Source organism: Salvelinus fontinalis, chromosome 14, assembly GCF_029448725.1.
Source record: "Salvelinus fontinalis isolate EN_2023a chromosome 14, ASM2944872v1, whole genome shotgun sequence".
NCBI lineage: Eukaryota > Metazoa > Chordata > Actinopteri > Salmoniformes > Salmonidae > Salvelinus > Salvelinus fontinalis.
In genome coordinates, this window is record NC_074678.1 from 50,311,158 (window position 1) to 50,334,979 (window position 23,822).

At 44.1% G+C, this 23,822-nt stretch overlaps 1 protein-coding gene across 3 annotated transcripts in view; it reads left to right on the plus strand.

Annotated features, from left to right (window-relative positions):
- Positions 1–23,822, plus strand: part of LOC129811079 (ubiquitin carboxyl-terminal hydrolase 13-like) — a 56,641-nt gene that overhangs the window by 31,932 nt on the left and 887 nt on the right. For all 3 annotated transcript variants that reach the window (XM_055862230.1, XM_055862232.1, XM_055862231.1), the window contains exons 12-19: positions 7,826–7,979; positions 8,289–8,463; positions 9,647–9,735; positions 13,413–13,535; positions 14,901–14,924; positions 15,283–15,426; positions 21,473–21,642; positions 22,981–23,185. In XM_055862230.1, coding sequence (XP_055718205.1) covers positions 7,826–7,979; positions 8,289–8,463; positions 9,647–9,735; positions 13,413–13,535; positions 14,901–14,924; positions 15,283–15,426; positions 21,473–21,642; positions 22,981–23,185 — 1,084 coding nt within the window. The remainder of the gene's footprint in view (positions 1–7,825; positions 7,980–8,288; positions 8,464–9,646; positions 9,736–13,412; positions 13,536–14,900; positions 14,925–15,282; positions 15,427–21,472; positions 21,643–22,980; positions 23,186–23,822) is intronic.

A 23,822-nucleotide genomic window follows, 5' to 3' on the forward strand; every position in this document is an offset into this window, starting at 1 on the left:
TGCTGTGAGATGTGGCCCTAGCCCTCACCCTCCGATCCAACAGGTCCCAGACATGTTCAATGGGATTGAAATCCGGGCTCTTCGCTGGCCATGGCACTGACATTCCTGACATTCCTGTCTTGCAGGAAATCACGCACAGAACAAGCAGTATGGCTTGTGGCATCGTCATGCTGGAGGGTCATGTCAGGATGAGCCTGCAGGAAGGGTACCACATGAGGGAGGAGGATGTCTTCCCTGTAATGCACAGCGTTCAGATTGCCATGCAATGTCAACAAGCTCAGTTCGATGATGCTGTGACACACCGCCCCAGGCCATGACCGACCCTCCACCTCCAAATCGATCCCGCTCCAGAGTACAGGCCTCGGTGTAACGCTCATTCCTTCGAGGATAAACGCAAATCCGACCATCAGCCCTGGTATCTACATAGGCAAACATAGGCCCACTATCAGCAACCATCACTCCTGTGTTCCAGTGGCATGTTGTGTTAGCTAATCTAAGTTTATCATTTTAAAAGGCTTATTGATAATTAGAAAAACGTCTTGCAATTATGTTAGCTCAGCTGAAAACCATTGTGATCATTAAAGAAGCAATAAAACTGGACTTTTTAGACACTAATGTACTTGTCCTTTTGCTCAGTTGTGCACCGGGGCCACCCACTCCTCTTTCTATTCTGGTCAAACCCAGTTTGCGCTGTTCTGTGAAAGAAGTAGTGCACAGCGTTGTACGAGATCTTCAGTTTTTTGGCAATTTCTCCCATGGAATAGCCTTCATTTCTCAGAACAAGAATATACTGACAAGTTTCAGAAGAAAGTTATTTGTTTCTGGCCATTTTGAGCCTGTAATCGAACCCACAAATGCTAATGCTCCAGATACTCAACTAGTCTAGAGAATACCAGTTTTATTGCTTCTTTAATCGGAACAACAGCTTTCAGCTGTACTAACGTAATTGCAAAAGGGTTTTCTAATGATCAATTAGCCTTTTAAAATGATAAACTTGGATTAGCTATCACAACGTGCCATTGGAACACAGGAGTGATGGTTGCTGATAATGGGCCTCTGTACTCCTATGTAGATATTTCATTAAAAATCAGCCGTTTCCAGATATAATAGTCATTTACAACATTCACAATGTCTACACTGTATTTCTGATCCATTTGATGTTATTTTTATGGACAAAAAGTTCGCCTTTCTTTAAAAAACAAGGACATTTCTAAGTGACCCCAAACTTTTGAACGGTAGTGTGTAAATATAGTACCAGTCAAAAGTTTGGACACCTACTCATTTAAGGCTTTCATTTTATTTTTCTTTATTTTTGTTATGGGTGTCGCTTTCCTCATCCTCAGATGAGGTGAGGAGAGAAGGATCTTCAGACCAAAATGCGGAGTCAGGGAAATAAGCCATCTTTTATTTATAAACGACAAAACTGATGGCAACACGAAACAAAACAAAACACTTTCAAAACTACAAAATAACAAAACGACGTAGAACGGAACCTGAACATAAACTCACATCACAAACGTAAACTTACGGACAGGAACGTTACATCAAAACACACGAACAGCCAAACAGTCCCGAAAGTGAAAATACATCGACAACGACGAAGACATCACAGGAGACAATCACCCACAAACAAACAGTGAGAATGCCCTACCTAAATATGACTCTTAATTAGAGGCAAACGCAAACCACCTGCCTCTAATCAAGAGCCATACCAGGCAAACCGAAACCAACATAGAAACAGATAACATAGAATGCCCACCCAACCTCACGTCCTGACCAACTAACACACAAAAACTAACATAAATAGGTCAGGAACGTGACAGTACCCCCCCCACAAGGTGCGAACTCCGGACGCACCATCACAAAGTCTAGGGGGGGTCTGGGTGGGCATCTAACCACGGTGGTGGCTCAGGCTCCGGGCGCGGTTCCCACCCCACCATAATCCATCCTAGCCCCCTCCCTTCAAGAATGTCCACCCTCTTACTTCCCCCACAAAATCCTCCTAATAACATATCTAATAATGACCATACCGGGACAGAGAGATAAACCAAGACAGAGGGATAGATAAGACTATAGAGGTAGATAAAGATAGAGAGGGAGATCAGGATAGAGGGGCAACTCCGGACTGAAAGGCAGCTCCGGACAGAGAGACAGCTCTGGACTGATGGGCAGTTCTGGGTATCTAGCCTTTTCAGGCTGAAGGGCAGCTCATGGCTGACTGACGACTCTCGATGCTCATGGCTGGCTGACGGCTCTCGACGCTCATGGCAGGCTGACGGCTCTCGACGCTCATGGCAGGCTGACGGATCTCGACGCTCATGGCAGGCTGACGGCTCTCGACGCTCATGGCAGGCTGACGGCTCTCGACGCTCATGGCAGGCTGACGGCTCTCGACGCTCATGGCAGGCTGACGGCTCTCGACGCTCATGGCAGGCTGACGGCTCTGGCTGCTCATGGCGCTCTGACGGCTCTGGCTGCTCATGGCGCTCTGACGGCTCTGGCTGCTCATGGCGCTCTGACGGCTCTGGCAGATCCTGTCTGGTTGGCGGCTCTGGCAGATCCTGTCTGGTTGGCGGCTCTGGCAGATCCTGTCTGGTTGGCGGCTCTGGCAGATCCTGTCTGGTTGGCGGCTCTGGCAGATCCTGTCTGGTTGGCGGCTCTGGCGGATCCTGTCTGGCTGACGGCTCTAGCGGCTCCTGTCTGGCTGACGGCTCTAGCGGCTCCTGTCTGGCTGACGGCTCTGTAGGCTCATGGCAGACGGGCGGCTTTGCAGGCTCATGGCAGACGGGCGGCTTTGCAGGCTCCTGGCAGACGGATGGCTCAGACGGCGCTGGGGAGACGGATGGCTCAGATGGCGCTGGGGAGACGGATGGCTCAGATGGCGCTGGGGAGACGGATGGCTCAGATGGCGCTGGGGAGACGGATGGCTCAGATGGCGCTGGGGAGACGGATGGCTCTGGCCGGATATGGCGCACTGTAGACCTGGTGCGTGGTGCCGGAACTGGAGGCACCGTGCTAATGACAAGCACCTTCCTACTAGTGCGGGGAGCAGGGACAGGGCACACTGTATTCTCAAAGCCTACTCTATCCCTGATGCGTGGTACCGGCACTGGTGACGCCGGGCTGAGGACAAGCACATCAGGATTAGTAGGGGGAGAATATACAGTGTGTACAGGGCTCTGGAGACGCACTGGTAGCTTAGTGCGTGGGGCCGGAACTGGAGGCACCGGGCTAGATACACGCACTACAGGGAGAGTGCGTGGAGGAGGAACAGGGCTCAGGATACGCACTGGTAGCCTAGTGCGTAGTGTAGGCACTGTAGGTACTAGGCTGGGGCGGGGAGGTGGCGCCGGAAATACCGGACCGTGCAGGCGTACTGGCTCTCTTGAGCATTGAGCCTGCCCAACCTTACCTGGTTGAATGCTCCCGGTCGCCCACCCAGTACGGGGAGGTGGAATAATCCGCACCGGGCTATGTAGGCGAACCGGGGAAACCATGCGTAAGGCAGGTGCCATATATGCCGGCCCGAGGAGACGCACTGGAGACCAGACGCGTTGAGCCGGCCTCATGACACCTGGCTCAATGCCCAATCTAGCCCTACCAGTGCGGGGAGGTGGAATAACCCGCACCGGGCTATGCACACGTACAGGAGACACCGTGCGCTCTACTGCGTAACACGGTGTCTGCCCGTACTCCCGCTCTCCACGGTTAGCCTGGGAAGTGGGCGCAGGTCTCCTACCTGCCCTTGGCCCACTACCCTTTAGCCCCCCCCCAAGAAATTTTTGGGAGTTACTCACGGGCTTTTCGGGCTTCCGTGCAAGACGTGTCCCCTCATAATTCCGGTTACGAGCTTGATACTCCGGCTTCCATCCACGTCTCCTAGCTGCCTCCTTAAACCACCGCTCCTGGGCTGTGGCTGCCTCACTCTTCTCACGAGAGCAGCGATACTCTCCAGTTTGCGCCCAGGGTCCTCTACCGTCCAAGATCTCCTCCCAAGTCCAGAAATCCTTATTGCTCCGTCGAGCATTCCCATACCGCTTGGTCTCTGTTTGTTGGTGGGTGATTCTGTTATGGGTGTCGCTTTCCTCATCCTCAGATGAGGTGAGGAGAGAAGGATCTTCAGACCAAAATGCGGAGTCAGGGAAATAAGCCATCTTTTATTTATAAACGACAAAACTGATGGCAACACGAAACAAAACAAAACACTTTCAAAACTACAAAATAACAAAACGACGTAGAACGGAACCTGAACATAAACTCACATCACAAACGTAAACTTACGGACAGGAACGTTACATCAAAACACACGAACAGCCAAACAGTCCCGAAAGTGAAAATACATCGACAACGACGAAGACATCACAGGAGACAATCACCCACAAACAAACAGTGAGAATGCCCTACCTAAATATGACTCTTAATTAGAGGCAAACGCAAACCACCTGCCTCTAATCAAGAGCCATACCAGGCAAACCGAAACCAACATAGAAACAGATAACATAGAATGCCCACCCAACCTCACGTCCTGACCAACTAACACACAAAAACTAACATAAATAGGTCAGGAACGTGACAATTTTTCTTTTTTTTTTTTACATTGTAGAATAATAGTGAAGGTATCAAAACTATGAAAAAACACATTTGGTCATGTAGTCATCATCAAAAAAGTGTTAAACAAATCCAAATATATACACTGCTCAAAAAAATAAAGGGAACACTAAAATAACACATCCTAGATCTGAGTGAATGAAACATTCTTATTAAATACTTTTTTCTTTACATAGTTGAATGTGCTGACTACAAAATCACACAAAAATTATCAATGGAAATCAAATTTATCAACCCATGGAGGTCTGGATTTGGAGTCACACTCAAAATTAAAGTGGAAAACCACACTACAGGCTGATCCAACTTTGATGTAATGTCCTTAAAACAAGTCAAAATTGGGGCTCAGTAGTGTGTGTGGCCTCCACGTGCCTGTATGACCTCCCTACAACGCCTGGGCATGCTCCTGATGAGGTGGCGGATGGTCTCCTGAGGGATCTCCTCCCAGACCTGGACTAAAGCATCCGCCAACTCCTGGACAGCCTGTGGTGAAACGTGGCGTTGATGGATGAAGCGAGACATGCTGTCCCAGATGTGCTCAATTGGATTCAGGTCTGGGGAACGGGCGGGCCAGTCCATAGCATCAATGCCTTCCTCTTGCAGGAACTGCTGACACACTCCAGCCACATGAGGTCTAGCATTGGATTGCATTAGAAAGAACCCAGGGCCAACTGCACCAGCATATGGTCTCACAAGGAGTCTGAGGATCTCATCTCGGTACCTAATGGCAGTCAGGCTACCTCTGGCGAGCACATGGAGGGCTGTGCGGCCCCACAAAGAAATGCCACCCCACACCATGACTGACCCACCTCCAAACCGGTCATGCCTGAGGATGTTGCAGGCAGCAGAACGTTCTCCACGGCGTCTCCAGACTCTGTCACGTCTGTCACATGTGCGTGTGAACCTGCTTTCATCTGTGAAGAGCACAGGGCGCCTGTGGCGAATTTGCCAATCTTGGTGTTCTCTGGCAAATGCCAAACATCCTGCACGGTGTTGGGCTGTAAGCACAACCCCCACCTGTGGACGTCGGGCCCTCATACCACCCTCATGGAGTCTGTTTCTGACCGTTTGAGCAGACACATGCACATTTGTGGCCTGCTGGAGGTCATTTTGCAGGGCTCTGGCAGTGCTCCTCCTGCTCCTCCTTGCACAAAGGCGGAGGTAGCGGTCCTGCTGCTGGGTTGTTGCCCTCCTACGGCCTCCTCCACGTCTCCTGATGTACTGGCCTGTCTCCTGGTAGCGCATCCATGCTCTGGACACTACGCTGACAGACACAGCAAACCTTCTTGCCACAGCTCGCATTTGTGTGCCATCCTGGATGAGCTGCACAACCTGAGCCACTTGTGTGGGTTGTAGACTCCGTCTCATGCTACCACTAGAGTGAAAGCACCGCCAGCATTCAAAAGTGACCAAAACATCAGCCAGGAAGCATAGGAACTGAGAAGTGGTCTGTGGTCACCACCTGCAGAACCACTCCTTTATTGGGGGTGTCTTGCTAATTGCCTATAATTTCCACCTTTTGTCTATTCCATTTGCACAACAGCATGTGAAATGTATTGTCAATCAGTGTTGCTTCCTAAGTGGACAATTTGATTTCACAGAAGTGTGATTGACTTGGACGTACAATGTGTTGTTTAAGTGTTCCCTTTATTTTTTTGAGCAGTGTATTTTAAATTTGAGATTCTTAGAAGTAGCCACGCTTTGCCTTGATGACAGCTTTGCACACTCTTGTCATTCTTTCGAACGGCTTCACCGAGAATGCTTTTCCAACAGTCTTGAAGGAGTTCCCACATATGCTGAGCACTTGTTGGCTGCTTTTCCTTCACTCTGCGGTCCAACTCATCCCAAACCATCTCAATTGGGTTGAGGTCGGGAGATTGTGGAGGCCAGGTCATCTGATGCAGCACTCCATCACTCTCCTTCTTGGTCAAATAGCCTTTACACAGCCTGGGGGTGTGTTTGGTCATTGTCCTGTTGAAAAACAAATGATAGTCCCACTAAGCGCAAACTAGATGGGATGGCATATCGCTGCAGATTGCTGTGGTAGGCATCCTCATTAAGTGTGCCGAGAATTCTAAATACATCACCGACATTGTCACCAGCAAAGCACCATCACACCACCTCTTCCATGCTTCACGGTGGGAACCACACGTGTAGATAATCCATGCACCTACTCATAAAGACACGGCGGTTGGAACCAAACATCTCAAGTTTGGACTCATCAGACCAAAGGACAGATTTCCACCGGTCTAATGTCCATTGCTTGTGTTTCTTGGCCCAAGCAAATCTCTTCTTATTGGTGTCCTTTAGTAGTGGTTTCTTTGCAGCAATTCGACCATAAAGGCCTGATTCACACGGTCTCCTCTGAACAGTTGATGTCTGTTACTTGAATTCTGTGAAGCATTTATTTGGGCTGCAATTTCTGAGGCTGGTAACGCAAATTAACTTATCCATTGCAGCAGAGGTAACTCTGGGTCCTCCTTTCCTGTGGCGGTCCACATGAGGCAGTTTCATCATAACGCTTGATGGTTTTTGCAACTGCACTTGAAGAAACGTTCAAAGTTCTTAATTTTCCGTATTGACTGACGTTCATGTTTTAAATTAATGATGGACTGTTGTTTCTCTTTGCTTATTTGAGCTGTTCTTGCCATAATATGGACTTGGTCTTTTACCAAATAGGGCTATCTTCTGTATACCACTCAGGCCGTGTCACATCACAGCTGATTGGCTCATACTCATTTAGAAGGAAATAAATTCCACAAATTCACTTAACAAGGCACACCTGTTAATTGAAATGCATTCCAGATGACTACCTCATGAAGCTGGTTGAGAGAATGCAAAGTGTGTGCAAAGCTGTTATCAAGCCAAAGGGTAACTACTTTGCAGAGTCTCAAATATAAAATATATTTGGATTTAACACTTTTTTGGGGGGGGTCACAACATGATTCCATATGTGTTATTTCATTCATTTTTATTTCTTCACTATTATTGTAAAAATTAAGAAAAACCGTTGAATGAGTAGTGTCCAAACCTTTGACTGGTGTGTATGTGTTGCTAAGGTTCAAACATGCATGCAATTAATGAAAGTCTCAATGTTCTAATTAATGGGAACAGTTACATTTCCAAACACTTTTTTAACTGGTAAATTCAATAGCATCGATGAAGAGGACATAAGTACTCAGTATATTCTCTGCATCTTCCCCTGTGTCCCTCGCTTTAGAGAAACAGTGTGGGCTCGGAGAACCCCAACGACGCCTTCCGCTACCTGGTGGAGGAGCGCGTGCAGTGTTGCCAGACGCAGAAGGTGCGCTACACCCAGAAGGTGGACTACCTCATGCAGCTCCCGGCCCCCATCGAGGCCGCCTCCAACAGAGGTAAGATCCCACAGGCAGCTGGCCCAGCCCCATGAGAACCAGCAGGGCTGCTGGCTCCCCCACAGCTCTCCTCTTCAAAGGGTATGGATCCCAAAGTGGGTTTGGAGTTTGTGTTTTTAAATGCACAAGACTGCAAACTGTAGATGGTTACTCTTGGCTGAATTTCCAAATTTTTGGGAAAGTAAGTTATTTCAAATGTCCAATATACAATCACTAAACCCCAATCATCTGAGAATCCGACAACCGGAACAACATTTTAGGAAGTTAAATGGCTTGACGTGTGTGTGTGTGTGTGTGTGTGTGTGACAGAGGAGCTGATAGCGTATGAGGCCAAGCGAAACGAAGCAGAGGAGAACATGAGGGCCCCTCCAGAGCCCGTGAGGGCCCGGATCCCCTTCACAGCGTGCCTGCAGGCCTTCACGGAGCCAGAAAACGTCCCCGACTTCTGGAGCTCGGAGCTGCAGGCCAAATCAGCTGGAGTCAAGTAAGCAAGGTCCTGGTCTAAGGCCGGGAAGAAAGATCGACATCCCACATTGTTGAATTCCTCCGCAGTTTCAACAGTGTGTGGGGATCTATCTTTCATGACTTGGCTTTTTGGATCCTGCACCCGAGTTATTTTGCACCATAATATGTCTAATCACCTAAGGTGAAAAAACAATGTTGGTAGCCTACATGATGAATTAACCGTAGGAAAAATGTATCATTTCACTTCTTTTTTTTTTAATACCCATACACAAACGACCAAAGATGAATGTAAAGCTGATCTTGTACATTGAATTAACGTGCGTCTGGTTACGTGCGTCTGGCAACACTGCACGCGCTCCTCCACCAGGTAGCGGAAGGCGTCGAATTTGGCAGTACGTCCAACCGTCCTCACAACAGCAGACCACTTGTACGGGGTCGTGTGGGCGAGCGGTTTGCTGATGTCAAGGTTCTGAACAGAGTGTCCCATGGTAGAGGTGGAGTTGTGGTATGGGCAGGCATAAGCTACGAACAATAAATACAATTGCGTTTAATCGATGGCAATTTGAATGCACAGACCTACCGTGACGAGATCCAGAGGCCCATTGTCGTGCCATTCATCCACCGCCATCATCTCATGTTTCAGCATGATAACGTACGGTCCCATGTCTCAAGGATCTGTACACAATTCCTGGATGCTGAAAATGTCCCATTTCTTCCATGGCCTGCATACTCACCAGATATGTCACCCATTTGAGCATGTTTGGGATGCTCTGGATCAACGTGTATGACAGTGTGTTCTAGTTCCCGCCAATATCCAGCATCTTTGCACAGACATTGGAGAGGAGCGGGACAACATTCCACAGGCCACAATCAACAGGCTGATCCAACTTTATGCAAAGGAGATGTCTCGCTGCATGAGGCAAATGGTGGTCACACCAGATACCGACTTGTTTTTTGATCCACACCCTTAAAAAAAAACTTTTCTATGACCAACAGATGCATCTGTATTCCCAGTCATGTGAAATCCGTAGGTTAGGGCCTAATTAATTAATATCAATTGACTTATTTCCTTATGAACTGTAACTCCTTATTTAAACCTTAGAAATTGTTGCATGTTGCGTTTTATAATTTTGTTCAGTTTAAATAAGTGATCCATATTTCTTTTATAGTTATTTTTCTAAATTGTAGCCCTGTCTTTCCAGGACTTCCCGTTTCGCCTCCTTCCCAGAGTATCTGGTGGTGCAAATAAAGAAATTCACATTTGTGGTGGACTGGGTTCCAAAGAAAGTAGGTGAGTCAGAGAACTGATGTCTCTCCACAAATGTTTTGGCTTGTCTGGATCCATGATTCTCTAGTACCAAGAGGATGCTGATTTCTGTTTTTAACTTTGATATATGTCAACAAACATTGAAATCATATTAAGGGATAGAATGGTCTTTCATTGAAGGCCTATAAATGCATTCTATTTTTCAGATTTTCTCTTTATCCCTGGATATTTTTATTAAGTCAGTATTGTAGATCCCCAGCAGAGGGCAATGCCACACAGTGATTCACTGAGGTCCACTGACAATGCATACATACAGTGCAGTCGGAAAGTATTCAGACCACTTGACTTTTCCCCATTTTGTTAGCCTTATATTATTTATAAAAATAAAAAAAATCATCAAAATACACAATACCCCGTAATGACAAAGCAATAACTGTTTTTTAGAATTTGTTTTTCAAATTTATTAAATAAGATATTCAGACTTTTTACTCAGTACTTTGTTGAAGCACCTTTTGGCAGCAATTACAGCCTTGAGTCTTCTTGGGTATGACACTATAAACTTGATACGCCTGTATTTGGGGAGTTTCTCCCATTCTTCTCTGCAGATCCTCTCAAACTCTGTCAGGTTGGATGGGGAGCGTTGCTACACAGCTATTTTCAGGTCACTAGAGAAGTTCGATCAGGTTGAAGTTCGGGCTCTGGCTGGGCTACTGAAGGACATTCAGAGACTCCTGTGTTGGCTGTGTGCTTAGGATCGTTGTCCTGTTGTAATGTGAACATTGGCACCAGTCTGAGGTAGAGGTCGACCGATTAGGATTTTCCAACGCCGATATTGATTATTGGAGGACCAAAAAAAAGTCGATAGCGGTTAATCAGCCAATTTGATATTTTTATTTTTTTATGTTATTTTTTATTTAAATGTATTTATTTGTAATAATGACAAATACAACAATACTGAATGAACACTTTTATTTTAACTTAATATAATACATCAATAAAATCAATTTAGCCTAAAATAAATAATGAAACATGAAACAGAAGAAAGTGAAAGTGCAATATGTGCCATGTAAGAAAGCTAACGTTTAAGTTCCTTGCTCAGAACATGAGAACATATGAAAGCTGGTGGTTCCTTTTAACATGAGTCTTCAATATTCCCAGGTAAGAAGTTTTAGGTTGTAGTTATTATAGGAATTCTAGGACTATTTCTCTCTACCATTTGTATTTCATATACCATTGGCTATTGGATGGATGTTTTTATAGACACTATAGTATTGCCAGTGGAACAGTATAGCTTCCGTCCCTCTCCTCGCCCCGAACCAGGGACACATTGACAACAGCCACCCTCGAAGCAGCGTTACCCATTGCTCCACAAAAGCCGCGGCCCTTGCAGAGCAAGGGGAACAACTACTTCAAGGTCTCAGAGCGAGTGACGTCACCGATTGAAACGCTATTAGCGTGCCCCCCGCTAACTAGCTAGCCATTTCACACCGGCTACATCAGCCTAATCTCGGGAGTTGATAGGCTTGAAGTCATAAACAGCTCAATGCTTGAAGCACAGCGAAGAGCTGCTGGCAAACGCAGGAAAGCTGTTTGAATGAATGCTTACGAGCCTGCTGCTGCCTACCACCGTTCAGTCAGACTGCTCTATCAAATCATAGACTTAATTATAACATAATAACACACAGATATACAAGCCTTGGGTCATTAATATGGTAAAATCCGGAAACTATAATTTCGAAAACAAAACGTTTATTCTTTCAGTGAAATACGAAACCGTTCCGTATTTTATCTAACGAGTGGCATCCCTAAGTCTAAATAGTGCTGTTACATTTCACAACCTTCAATGGTATGTCATAATTATGTACAATTCTGGCAAATTAATTACGGTCTTTGTTAGGAATAAATGGTCTTAACAGTTTGCAACGAGCCAGGCGGCCCAAACTGCTGCATATACCCTGACTGCTTGCACAGAACGCAAGAGAAGTGACAATTTCCCTAGTTTAAAGAAATTCATGTTAGCATGCAATATTAACTAAAAATGCAGGTTTAAAAATATATACTTGTGTATTGATTTTAAAGAAAGGCATTGAGGTTTATGGTTAGGTACACATTGGTGCAACGACAGTGCTTTTTCCGCGAATGCGCTTGTTAAATCATCACCCGTTTGGCGAAGTAGGCTGTGATTCAATGAGAAATTAACAGGCACCGCATCGATTATATGCAACGCAGGACAAGCTAGATAAACTAGTAATATCATCAACCATGTGTAGTTAACTAGTGATTATGTTAAGGTTGATTGTTTTTTATAAGATAAGTTTAATGCTAGCTAGCAACTTACCTTGGCTTCTTGCTGCACTCGCGTAACAGGTAGTCAGCCTGCCACGCAGTCTCCTCTTGGAGTGCAATGTAATCGGCCACAATCGTTGTCCAAAAATGCCGATTATCGATTGTTATGAAAACTTGAAATCGGCCCTAATTAATCGGCTATTCCGATTAATCGGTTGACCTCTAGTCTGAGGTCTCGAGCACTCTGAAGCAGGTTTTCATCAATGATCTCTCTGTACTTTGCTCCGTTCATCTTTCCCTCGATCCTGACTAGTGTCCCAGTCCCTGCCGCTGAAATACATCCCCACAGTATGATGCTTCACCATAGGGATGGTGCCAGGTTTCCTCCAGACGTGACGCTTGGTATTCAGGCCAAAGAGTTCAATGTTGGTTTCATCAGACCAGATAATCTTGTTCCTCATGGTCTGAGAGTCTTAAGTGCCTTTTGGCAAACTCCAAGAAGTTTGGAACCACCAAGACTCTTCCTAGAGCTGGCCGCTCGGCCAAACTGAGCAATCTGGGGAGAAGGGCCTTGGTGAGGGAGGTGACCAAGAATCTGATGGTCACTCTGACAGAGCTCCACAGTCTGGCCACTCTGACATAATGGCCTGATTGGTGGAGTGCTGCAGAGATGGTTGTCCTTCTGTAAGTTTCTCCAATCTCCCCAGAGGAACTCTGGAGCTCTGTCAGAGTGACCATTAGAATCTTGGTCACCTCCCTCACCAAGGCCCTTCTCCCCAGATTGCTCAGTTTGGCCGGGCGGCCAGCTCTAGGAAGAGTCTTGGTGGTTCCAAACTTCTTCCATTTAAGAATGATGGAGGCCACTGTGTTCTTGAAGACATTCAATGCTGCAGACATTTTTTGGTACCCTTCCCCAGATCTGTACCTCGAAACAATCCTGTCTCGGAGCTCTACAAACAATTCCAAAAATATGATTGGGATTGAGGAAGGTTAACTATTTAGAGATGCAGTTCAAGTGAGGTTATTCCTGCATCGTGCAATTGAGATGCTTGTTTTTGCAAGTTCTGTTTTTTGTCATGTGGACCAAAAAAGTTGTTACAGCTATATTCAATATTCTCTCATACTGATATGGTAGCTACATCTTGCATTTGTACTGTAGCTATAGTGGTGAATGTGAGTGTAGTCATTCAGTTATCTGCTTGAATGACCATGCCCAAGTCCAGTCTTCTCTTGCTCATGTTCTTTCAAAACTCTGGGTTGCATTCATTAGGGCACATCATAGCAAAACGTTCTGCAACAGGGATTGAAACATGTTTCTTATTGGACAAGTTCCAATTGTACTTCCCTATTTCACTCAATTTTGGAGCCTTTTCTCCATTGTGAACTGAACATGATCCTGACCTGTTCTTCAACAGATTTGTCCATAGACATCCCAGACTTCCTGGACCTGTCTCGGCTCCGGGGAACAGGACTGCAGGCGGGAGAACAAGAGCTCCCAGACCTCACACCCCCCATCGTCCTCCCTGAAGACACTAGAAGTAAGAAGGGCTGCTTTAGAACGAAGATACTGACAAACCTTTACCAATCTACCCACAGCTGGGAGGAGTTTGACTTTAGGTGTTGGACGTGGCTAGCAAAGCTGGCATTTGGGCCAAGCTAAATCTAGCACGCCTAACGAGTAACGTTTTTGGCCTAATGCTGAGCAACATAGAAGTGGTGTACTGTTTGTAGTTTATATGCTTAGTATTCCCCTAATCTCTGTTCTTCCGTCAGAGGCTGTTGCTTGGATGGATTTCGCTACAGTGTGTCTGTAGTGCGACTAAAGTGCGCTTGTCTGTGTGCCTCCTTTAATAGTTTAGCAGCCATTAGGCACATCATGTTCTATACAGTCCTAGACCTAAGAACACTTTATGTGCTCTAGGCAAGCAATAAAGCTTGTCCTGGTACCCGGTAGTGCTCCACTGACACACGGGTTGTCGTGTAGAAGATACTTTAACATTGTCAAGCCTTGTTAACCTTGTTAAACCTTGTTAAGCTACAACTCGGGGTTGAAACGCAACTATTTTATTTTAGAAGACTAATACAACATAATTACCGTGTTCCTCCTTCCTAAAATGAGGCTTTATGGGTAAATGCTAAGCGGTCAAAACAAAACTTCACACCAGAAATTTGCCCGATTTTAGGCGTCGTAAATGTGTTTTCAATGGAGCGATTTATTAAAGTTGTATGATTTCTCCTCTTAAGGACTGTTCCTGAAAAAGTAACAAAGCAGTTGGCCATTTTTGTTTTCTCTCATAATTAAATGATTGGTACACACCTACATACAGTAGTGTAAATCTTAGTTCTCGGTGTTAATAAGGAATTTGTAATTTATCCAGAATTTGTCAGATAAGCTCCGTGAATCTTAAATTAAACACCGGCCCATTGTCCCTTGACCTGAATCACTACAACAATTAATTGCATTTCTGAATCGGACAATGCCTGATGAATTCTGATTTTGATTTCCGAGTTTTAAGCAAAGAAAATGTTGCTCCTTCAAATGCATCATTTCCCATCAATTATCTTTATGAATTTAGTATTGATTTGGCATATGGAACCTGAGTTAAAAAAAATGTTTTATATAGAAAAACATTACAATTCAATTTACCGCCTTGAGCCATAAGTCAATATTTGTTTTAAGTGGAACAACTTTTGTAATTAAAACTGAAGTTGGACTTGAACGGTAAGAATGCTATTTTAGGTCCATGTTAGACTTTTTTACTAACCACATATTGAATTACTTAATCTGATAGATTCAGATAAATCAAAAAGTGTAGCTACAGCATGAATATAATTTAACTAGTAAAAAAACAAACATGTTTGGTGTTCCTTGGAAATAATCACTTGTTTTCTTTACCTTTCAGACAACTCGATGAACTCCTCAGATTGTAAGTATTCAGTTTCTCCTATCCTTCCGCGATATATACCTAACACATTACAAAGATTCACCACTATGGAACAAAAGTTTTGCAGTTGTGATAAATGCAGTGAAAATAAGTTTGATGCAAAACCAACAGCTGTTGCAGCCGCCGCGTAACTTCGCCTACTTACAAAAACTTTATTTTATTAGCCCGTTTAAAAAAATTAGTAAGCACTGGGTAAGTACAGCATGTCCCTGCACGGTTCCTCTCCAGCCCCTCTTTAATGAGGCCCAAAGAGAAAACAAAACCACCTTTAGAACCTGTGCGGTTTGTAAAGAGCGTGGACGGCACTGATGCTTATTGGTCGTTTTTTGCTTGTCCTCAGCCCCAGAAATAGACGAGTCGGCGGCAGTGCAGCTGGCGGAGATGGGCTTCCCTCTGGAGGCCTGTCGGAAGGCCATCTACTACACTGGGAACATGGGCCCCGAGATGGCCTTCAACTGGATCATAGCCCACATGGAGGAGCCTGGTAAGAGCCACATGGATGTTATTCAAGTCTGATTCGTCAGCCTTTTCTGGGTACATGTGGGAGTTGGCAGTGCACGCTCTAAAACATCACTAAAGCGACATGTGCGTCACAGCAGGAGTCCCCAGCTGCCTCTGAGTGTGTTTTGAGTGTCTAAGGACACACATAATGTTCAATGAGCATAATGTTCAATGAGTAATACATATGCTATAACTGCATGTTTCTTATGCAAACAATGTAAATGGATTGTTTTAATGTCCATTACTAAAGTGCTTTTGTGTGTTAGCATGCTAACATAAATTGTATTTAGCTAGCTTAAAATAAAAATTAATTCAGTACCAGTCAGAAGTTTGGACACACATACTCATTCTTTATTTTTAGTATTTTATACATTGTAGAATAATAGTGAAGACAACACTATGAAATAACACATATGGAATCATGTAGTAACCAAAAAAGTGTTAAACAAATCAAAATATGTTTTATATTTGAGATTCTTAAAAGAAATCACCCTTTACCTTGATGACAGCTGTGCACACTCTTGGCATTCTCTCAACCAGCTTCATGAGGTAGTCACCTGGAATGCATTTCAATTAACAGGTGTGCCTAAAAAAATTAATCTGTGGAATTTCTTTCCTTCTTAATGTGTTTGACCCAATCAGTTGTGTTGTGACAAGATAGGGGTGGTATACAGAAGATAGCCTTATTTGGTAAAAGAACAAGTCCATATTATGGCAAGAACAGCTCAAATAAGCAAAGAGAAATGACAGTCCATTACTGTAAGACATGAAGGTCAGTCAATGGGGAAAATTTCAAGAACTTGAAAGTTTCTTCAAGTGCAGTCGCAAAAACCATCAAGGGCTATGATGAAACTGGCTCTCGTGAAGAACGCCACAGGAAAGGAAGACCCAGAGTTACCTCTGCTGCAGAGGATAAGTTCAGAGGAGTCACCAGCCTCAGAAATTGCAGCCCAAATAAATTCTTCACAGAGTTCAAGTAACAGACATCTCAACATCAACTGTTCAGAGGAGACTGTGTGAATCAGGCCTTTATGGTCGAATTGCTGCAAAGAAACCACTACTAAAGGACACCAATAAGAAGAAGAGACTTGCTTGGGCCAAGAAACACAAGCAATGGACATTAGACCGGTGGAAATCTGTCCTTTGGTCTGATGAATCCAAATTTGACATTTTTGGTTCCAACTGCTGTGTCTTTGTGAGACGCAGAGTAGGTGAACGGATGATCTCCGCATGTGTGGTTCCCACCGTGAAGCATGGAGAAGGAGGTGTGGGGGTGCTTTGCTGGAGGCACTGTCAGTGATATATTTAGAATTCAAGGCACACTTAACCAGCATGGGTACCACAGTATTCTGCAGCGATACGCCATCCCATCTGGGTTGCGCTTATCATTTGTTTTTCAACAGGACAATGACCCAACACACCTACAGGATGTGTAAGGACTATTTGACCAAGAAGGAGAGTGATGGAGTGCTGCATCATATGACCTGGCCTCCACAATCACCTGACCTCAACCCAATTGAGATGGTTTGGGATGAGTTGGACCACAGAGTGAAGGAAAAGCAGCCAACAAGTGCTCAGCATATGTGACAAACCTTTCATCTGCTGAAATGATTCAGTTCTGCAAACCCACATTTTCATCAGCTGTCCGGGTGGCTGGTCTCATACGGTCTTCCAGGTGAAGAAGTCAGATGTGGGTTCCTGAGCTGGGGGGTTAACACGTTGTGAGGCCGGTTAGATGTACTGCCAAATTCTCTAAAACGACGGAGGTGGCTTATGGTAGAGAAATTAACATTCAATTATCTGGCAACAGCTCTGGTAGACAGTCCTGCAGTCAGCATGCCATTTGCACGCTCCCTCTTAACTTGAGAATTTTTTGTCTCACAATACAATGCCACAGGTGTCTGAAGTTTTGAGGGGGTGTGCAATTGGCATGCTTGACTGCAGGACTGCACCAGTGCTGTTGCCAGAGAATGTCATGTTCATTTATCTACCATAAGCCGCCTGCAACGTCATTTCAGAAAATTTGACATCTAGTCCAACCGGCCTCACAACCGCAGACTGTGTGTGGCGTCGTGTGGATGAACGGTTTGCTGATGTCAATGTTGTGAACGGAGTGACCCATGGTGGGGTTATGGTATGGGCAGGCATAAACTATGGACAGCGAACACAATTGCATTTTATCGATGGCAATTTGAATGCCATCAATAAAATTAGACACCGTGGCGGTGATAATCCTGAGGTCCATTATCGTGCCATTAATCTGCCGCCATCACCTCATGTTTCAGCATAATGCACGACGACCTCATGTCGCAAGGATCTGTACACAATTCCTGGAAGCTGAAAATGTCCCAGTTCTTCCATGGCCTGCATACTCACCAGACATGTCACCCATTGAACATGTTTGGGATGCACTGAATCAACGTGTACGACAGCGTGTTCCAGTTCCTGCTACTATCCAGCAACTTCACACAGCCATTGAAGAGGAGTGAGACAACATTCCACAGGCCACCATCAACAGCCGGATGAACTCTATGTGAAAGAGATGTCTCGCTGCATTAGGCAAATAGGCAAATAAATGAGGCAAATACACCAGATACTGACTGGTTTTCTGATATATTCCCCTACCTTATTTTTAAGGTTTCTATGACCAACAGATGCATATCTGTATTCCCAGTCATGTGAAATCCATAGATTAGGGCCTAATGTATTTATTTCAATTGACTGATTTCCTTTTATGAACTGTAACTCAGTAAAATCTTAGATGTTTTAATTTGTAGACAAACTGGAATTAAAGCCAGACCTTAACAAGGGTCCCAGGACTAGTAGAGAGCTCAATGTTCATGTCATCCAACAAATGTATATGCCCTGAGTTTGCTAAACGGCATTGTTACTTGGATTGGAACCGGTGCTTTGGTCAGATGACATGAAAATAGAGTTCTTTGGCCACGCAAACTAGTGGTGGGTCGGCATTGAAATGACAAGAACCCCATACCTACTGTCAAATATGTTGGTGGATCTTTGATGTTATGGGGCTATTTTGCTTCCACTGGTCCTGGTGCCCTTGTTAAGGTCAACAACAACATCATGAACCCAGTACCACGGCATTTTAGTCAAAAACCTGGTTTCCTCTGCCAGGAGGCTGAAACTTGGCCGCAAGTGGATCTTCCAGCAAAATAATAAACTAGGGCACACATCCAAATCCACAAATAAATGGTTAAATGACCGTTAAAAATCAACATTTTGCAATGGTCATCCGTCTCCGGACTTGAACCCCTTGAAAACGTGGTTTGAATTGAGGTGGTCAGTCCATAAGCGCAGACGAAGGATATCAAGGATCTGTAAAGACTATGTATGGAGGAATGGTGTAAGATCCCTCCCAATGTGTTCTCCAATCTCATAAAATATTTTAGAAAAAGTCTCTGTGCTATTATCCTCGCAAGGTGAGGCATTGAACGGTATTAAAAACAGGGGTGCCAATATCTTTGATCCCCCTCTTTTTGAGAATTATTATTTCTCCCCCTTCCACTTGCCTCTTCCATTTTTGCGGTAATGCTGCCATTTAGTTTGTTGTAATTTTAAGTAGAGCAAACATTTCCATGCATGTTTGTTAGCTGCGTGTGTTACATAACTCCACGAGTCCTATTTATGATATAATTTACAAAGATTATACAGTTTAAAAAATAAATAATCCCCCAATTTTTTTTGTTGTCAATTTGTATATTTGAGTTTAACCATAATATTTATTGTAATATCTTTTCTGGTGGATTAAACTGAAATTGCAACCAACTTTCTATGGCTTGTTTTAAAAATAGCAATATTTTGGAGATTTCATTTTATAATAACCGAAGGTGACGGTTATAATCTGAATGAATGGAAAAAGGCCATTCTTGAACATGTGGTGAGATATTCTTACTAATCTGCTAGAGAACCAGTTCGGATTGAAATATCACTTTTGTAAAAGTTGTATAAAATTTTTTTGTGACCCAATATGTAATCCAGAGAGGTTGGAAAAATGATCTAGATGCTGTGGAGGGATCCAAATTGTGGATTTAAAAGAAGACATGAATCATCAGTGTACAATGAAACATTTTTGTTTTTAAGCCCTGGAGTTCTAGCCCCTCTATTTTATTGTTGGATCTGATTTTAATAGCTAACATTCCGATGGCCATAATAAATGGATATGTCGATAGTGGACTGCCTTGTTTTACTCCTCTCGACAGTTTAATACTTTCTGTGAAGTAGACATTATTTACAGTTTTACGCCTACTGTAGGGTTATTATACATAACTTTAACCAATTTTATAGGAGATTCTCAAAAATTGAAATGTTATATATAAATTCCAGTTGTACTTTTATCAAAAGCCTTTTCAAAGTCTGCAATGAATACCAGGCCTGGTTTTCCTGATTTTTCATTTTGTTTCCAGTACTTGTCTTATATTATCTCCAATGTATCATCCATGTAAAAAAAAACTGTCTGCTTACAGTAGGATGAGTAATATCCAATAATACATTTTTTGAATTATATGCACTATGTATTTAGCTAGAATGTTTTGCATCACAACCCTGGAGTGTAAGGGGCCTCACATTTTCTTCAATGGACTGGATCCTTATATTTACCACTTGGGTCCCGTTTCAGTAATAATGAAATCAGACATTGTGGTTGAGTATCTGATAATTTACCATTTTTATACATGCTAAACATGCTAAAACTGTCCTCCTGAGTACATAAAAAAAGGGTTGCTATACCTGAACTAGTATGTCATCCAGCCCTGGAGTTTTCCCGGACTTTCCCAGCTTTAATTGCATCTAGAAATATTACTTGTTACATCTCTTTTGTCTGAGCAATTGTATTAGTATAATATCATTTTCCCTTTTTTGCAACTGTGTCAATTAAGGCCCAATCAGGTCAAAACGGGGGAGGAACGGTTTTGTATTGCCATAGTAACTTTTTAAAACTGCCATCTGTTTTTTTTGTTTTAGTCCCTCCTAAATTCTTAATTGCTTGTGTGGAATTGCAGTTAGGAAGTCACATATCAGCTTTTCAATATGCGTGAGGCATCAGCCAGCCTCTTTTGCACTCTCCCTGAAATTCAGCTTTATTACAGTTGTTTAATAAACTCAGTATTAAAGGAGTAGTTCACTATTTACCAGCTTGATGTTAGATGGTTCTTCACCTTGAAAGTAGTCTATGGGCCAGGAGAAACTGTAGTCCAGGGTTCAGTTCTCCTTAAATAGCCACTACAAACTTCAGCTAACTTTTTAGTCACCACAAGCTATAACAATCAATGGAAGTGATGGGGGCATGTGTACATGTTTTGTTTTTAACTGGCCAAATCACCTTTAAGTAACATCAAACCAAATATGGAGTTGATTTCAGGTGATTTGAACATCATGGTTTTCAAACATGCTTACATGCCCACATCACTTCCATTGATCGTTACCTTGTGGTGACTAAAGTTAGCTGAAGTTTGTAGTGTCTGTTTAAAGAAAATGGAACCCTCGATTACAGGTTCTCTTGGCCCATAGACTACCTTCAGGTTAAGGAACCATCTAAAATCTAGTTGTAAAATTGTGAACTACTCCTTTTAATATCTGTACCCTGTTTGTTATGTCTTTTGAAGTGGATTTATATGTTTGTCTTAAACAATATCATAGTCACTTCTGCATACAGAGTGATATTGTTGGAAAGTTACTAATAACTAATGAAGAGGCTTTTCTTCTCTCTCACAAACACAACCCAGTGAGCACCCCCTCCTTTACAGCTCGCCAAGAGATTCAAGGACGAATAGGCAGACTGACACAAACGGGCTCTCTTAAGCTGAACATGGCCTACTTGTACTAACAGTGACCTATATTAATTGGGTGACTATGGCCTATGATAACCCCAAAATAACCAGGCTGATGAGGCCTTAGGAACACATCCTTGTTTAAGCGTGCTCTTCCTGGTTTGACCCTTGTTTGAATGGGTGATTTACTGATTCGTGAACCATGTTTACAGTAGAGCTTTCTCCTTCTTTACTCTTTTCCAGACTTTGCTGAGCCCCTGGCACTGCCAACCTTCATGGATCCCGGCCCTTCCGTGGCCAGCTCGGGCCTGGCTGCCACCCCACTGGACAACCAGCCTCCAGAGGAGAGCATCGGCATCCTCACCTCCATGGGCTTCCCCCGCCGCCACACCGTCCAGGCCCTAAAAGCCACGGTCAGTGGCTCTTTCTCTCCTGCTGCTCACACTCACTCTGATGAAACAACACCAAAATAATATTGTCCTGGCCTAGGAAGCATTCAGTAGGGAGTAGTGCTCTTTGGTGGTTTTTAATTGGACTTTTTCCAGATTTGAATTATCGTAGAGATATATACTGTGTTGTGGAATATGGAAAATAAACCATCCATCCGAAGCCTGTTCCTATAGCTAAAACCTTGCAAAGATGGAAAGGGAGACTTATGTTTTAAGTAGGTTAATATCCCCCAAAACTTTTAACCAATATGTTTTATTTCTCTGTCAGAATTTTGGCTTGCTATTTATATTTGTACCATTGATGTAAGAATGATGGGGAGTGGCTTTCTATAGTGCCAACCCGTGCTGGAGAATCATGCCCTCTCGGCTATAAACAACTTGGCTGGCCTACTTGTTCACTTGATATAGTGCCGTTTTAAAAACCCCTTCATGTCCTTGGTTGCTTGAGATCCCTGTTCTACATGCTGTTTACAAATAGTCCAAGCATCGAGCCCCGACATGGTGCATAGCTAGGCTCGTTCAGCTTTTCAGTTCTATGAGTCAGATCGCTGTGTCACACGTGCGCAGTCATTTTAGCACAGTTATTTTCATGCATCTGTTTGTGCGTTCCTCCAATGTGCCTCAAATGAAACAACTCATTCATTCAATTCCGTTATGAATTGTAGAACACCACGATATACAGTATAAACGTTGCATTCCATTATAGCGGCCGCTATTTCAAGATGGCGACTTTTTCTCTTTTTCATCAGTCACCTGCCCTGTCAGCATAAAATAGACGTGCTCTACGAAAACAGACCCTCTGATTTCCTTGTTTACCATTCCTAACACCTCCAGACCCCTTTGCCATCCATTTTTTGCCTCGTAAAAAAGCCCAGGGTCCTCGTGAGTTATGTAGGAGTGTGAAACATTAGAGGGTCTCCGGGGTATTCTAGTAATAGCCCAGGGAGGACGCAGGAAGTGTTCAACCTCACTGGCCTGTCTGTCTGACTAACGGCATCAGATTATTCCCCCCTCATGTGCTCTCTTGATGTTGTCAATCCTGTTACATTCTCTTGAAGCATGCCAGTCACAATTATTGTCCATCTTCTGAGACCTCTGAATTTGAGAAGACTTAGGGGAGAGAGGAAGCATATTCTACTGTACATGACAATTTAGCCTACCAATTATGACTTTTTGGTTCTTTCGGATTCATTGAAACAAGCAAGTAGTGTAAAAAAAATACCAGTACCAGAAAGTACTGTCAGTAATCAACCACTGAAATAGGTCTGTGAAATGACGTGTCACTAACATTTGTTGTTTCAGAACAACAACCTGGAGCGGGCGCTGGACTGGATCTTCACCCACACGGAGAGGGAGGAGGAGGAGGAGACTAGCGACGCCCTGTCTGACATGGCCGACACCACGGAGCCCAACGACAGCGCCTTCTCCAATGCCAACACGCACAGCGACTCCACACTGTCCCCAGACCAGGACGCCTCAGGCCCCCGGATCAAAGACGGACCCGGGCGTGAGTGACTCTGCATGACCTCTGACCTCTAAGACTGATCTAGTGTCAGCTCCACCCTCCCCAGTCCTAACCATAACCATTGTGATCTAGAGACACTGATCTAGGATCAGCTCCACCCTCCCCAGTCCTAACCATAACCATTGTGATCTAGAGACACTGATCTAGGATCAGCTCCACCCTCCCCAGTCCTAACCATAACCATTGTGATCTAGAGACACTGATCTAGGATCAGCTCCACCCTCCCGAGTCCTAACCATTGGGCTAAATACATTGATCTAGAGTCAGCTCCACCATCCCCAGTCCTAACCATTGGGCTAAATACATTGATCTAGAGTCAGCTCCACCATCAACAGTCCTAACCATTATGGGCAAAACGATTAAGACAGGAGTGATAAAAGGAGAAGAATTACACAAATACAAATGTGGTACAGGAGCTGGATAAAACGTTTTATATAGCTGCTTTGAATATAAAGCTCACTGCTTGCTAACACCCATATGATGCAACACTTGCTGTTTGCAGGTACATTTGGGAAAAAAACATCCTTTCACCAATTGTGAAAGGCTTCTCTTTCCACTTCCATTCTGACACAATCCTGTTCAAGGAAGGCAGCACACGGTTTTACGTCACATGTTTGTT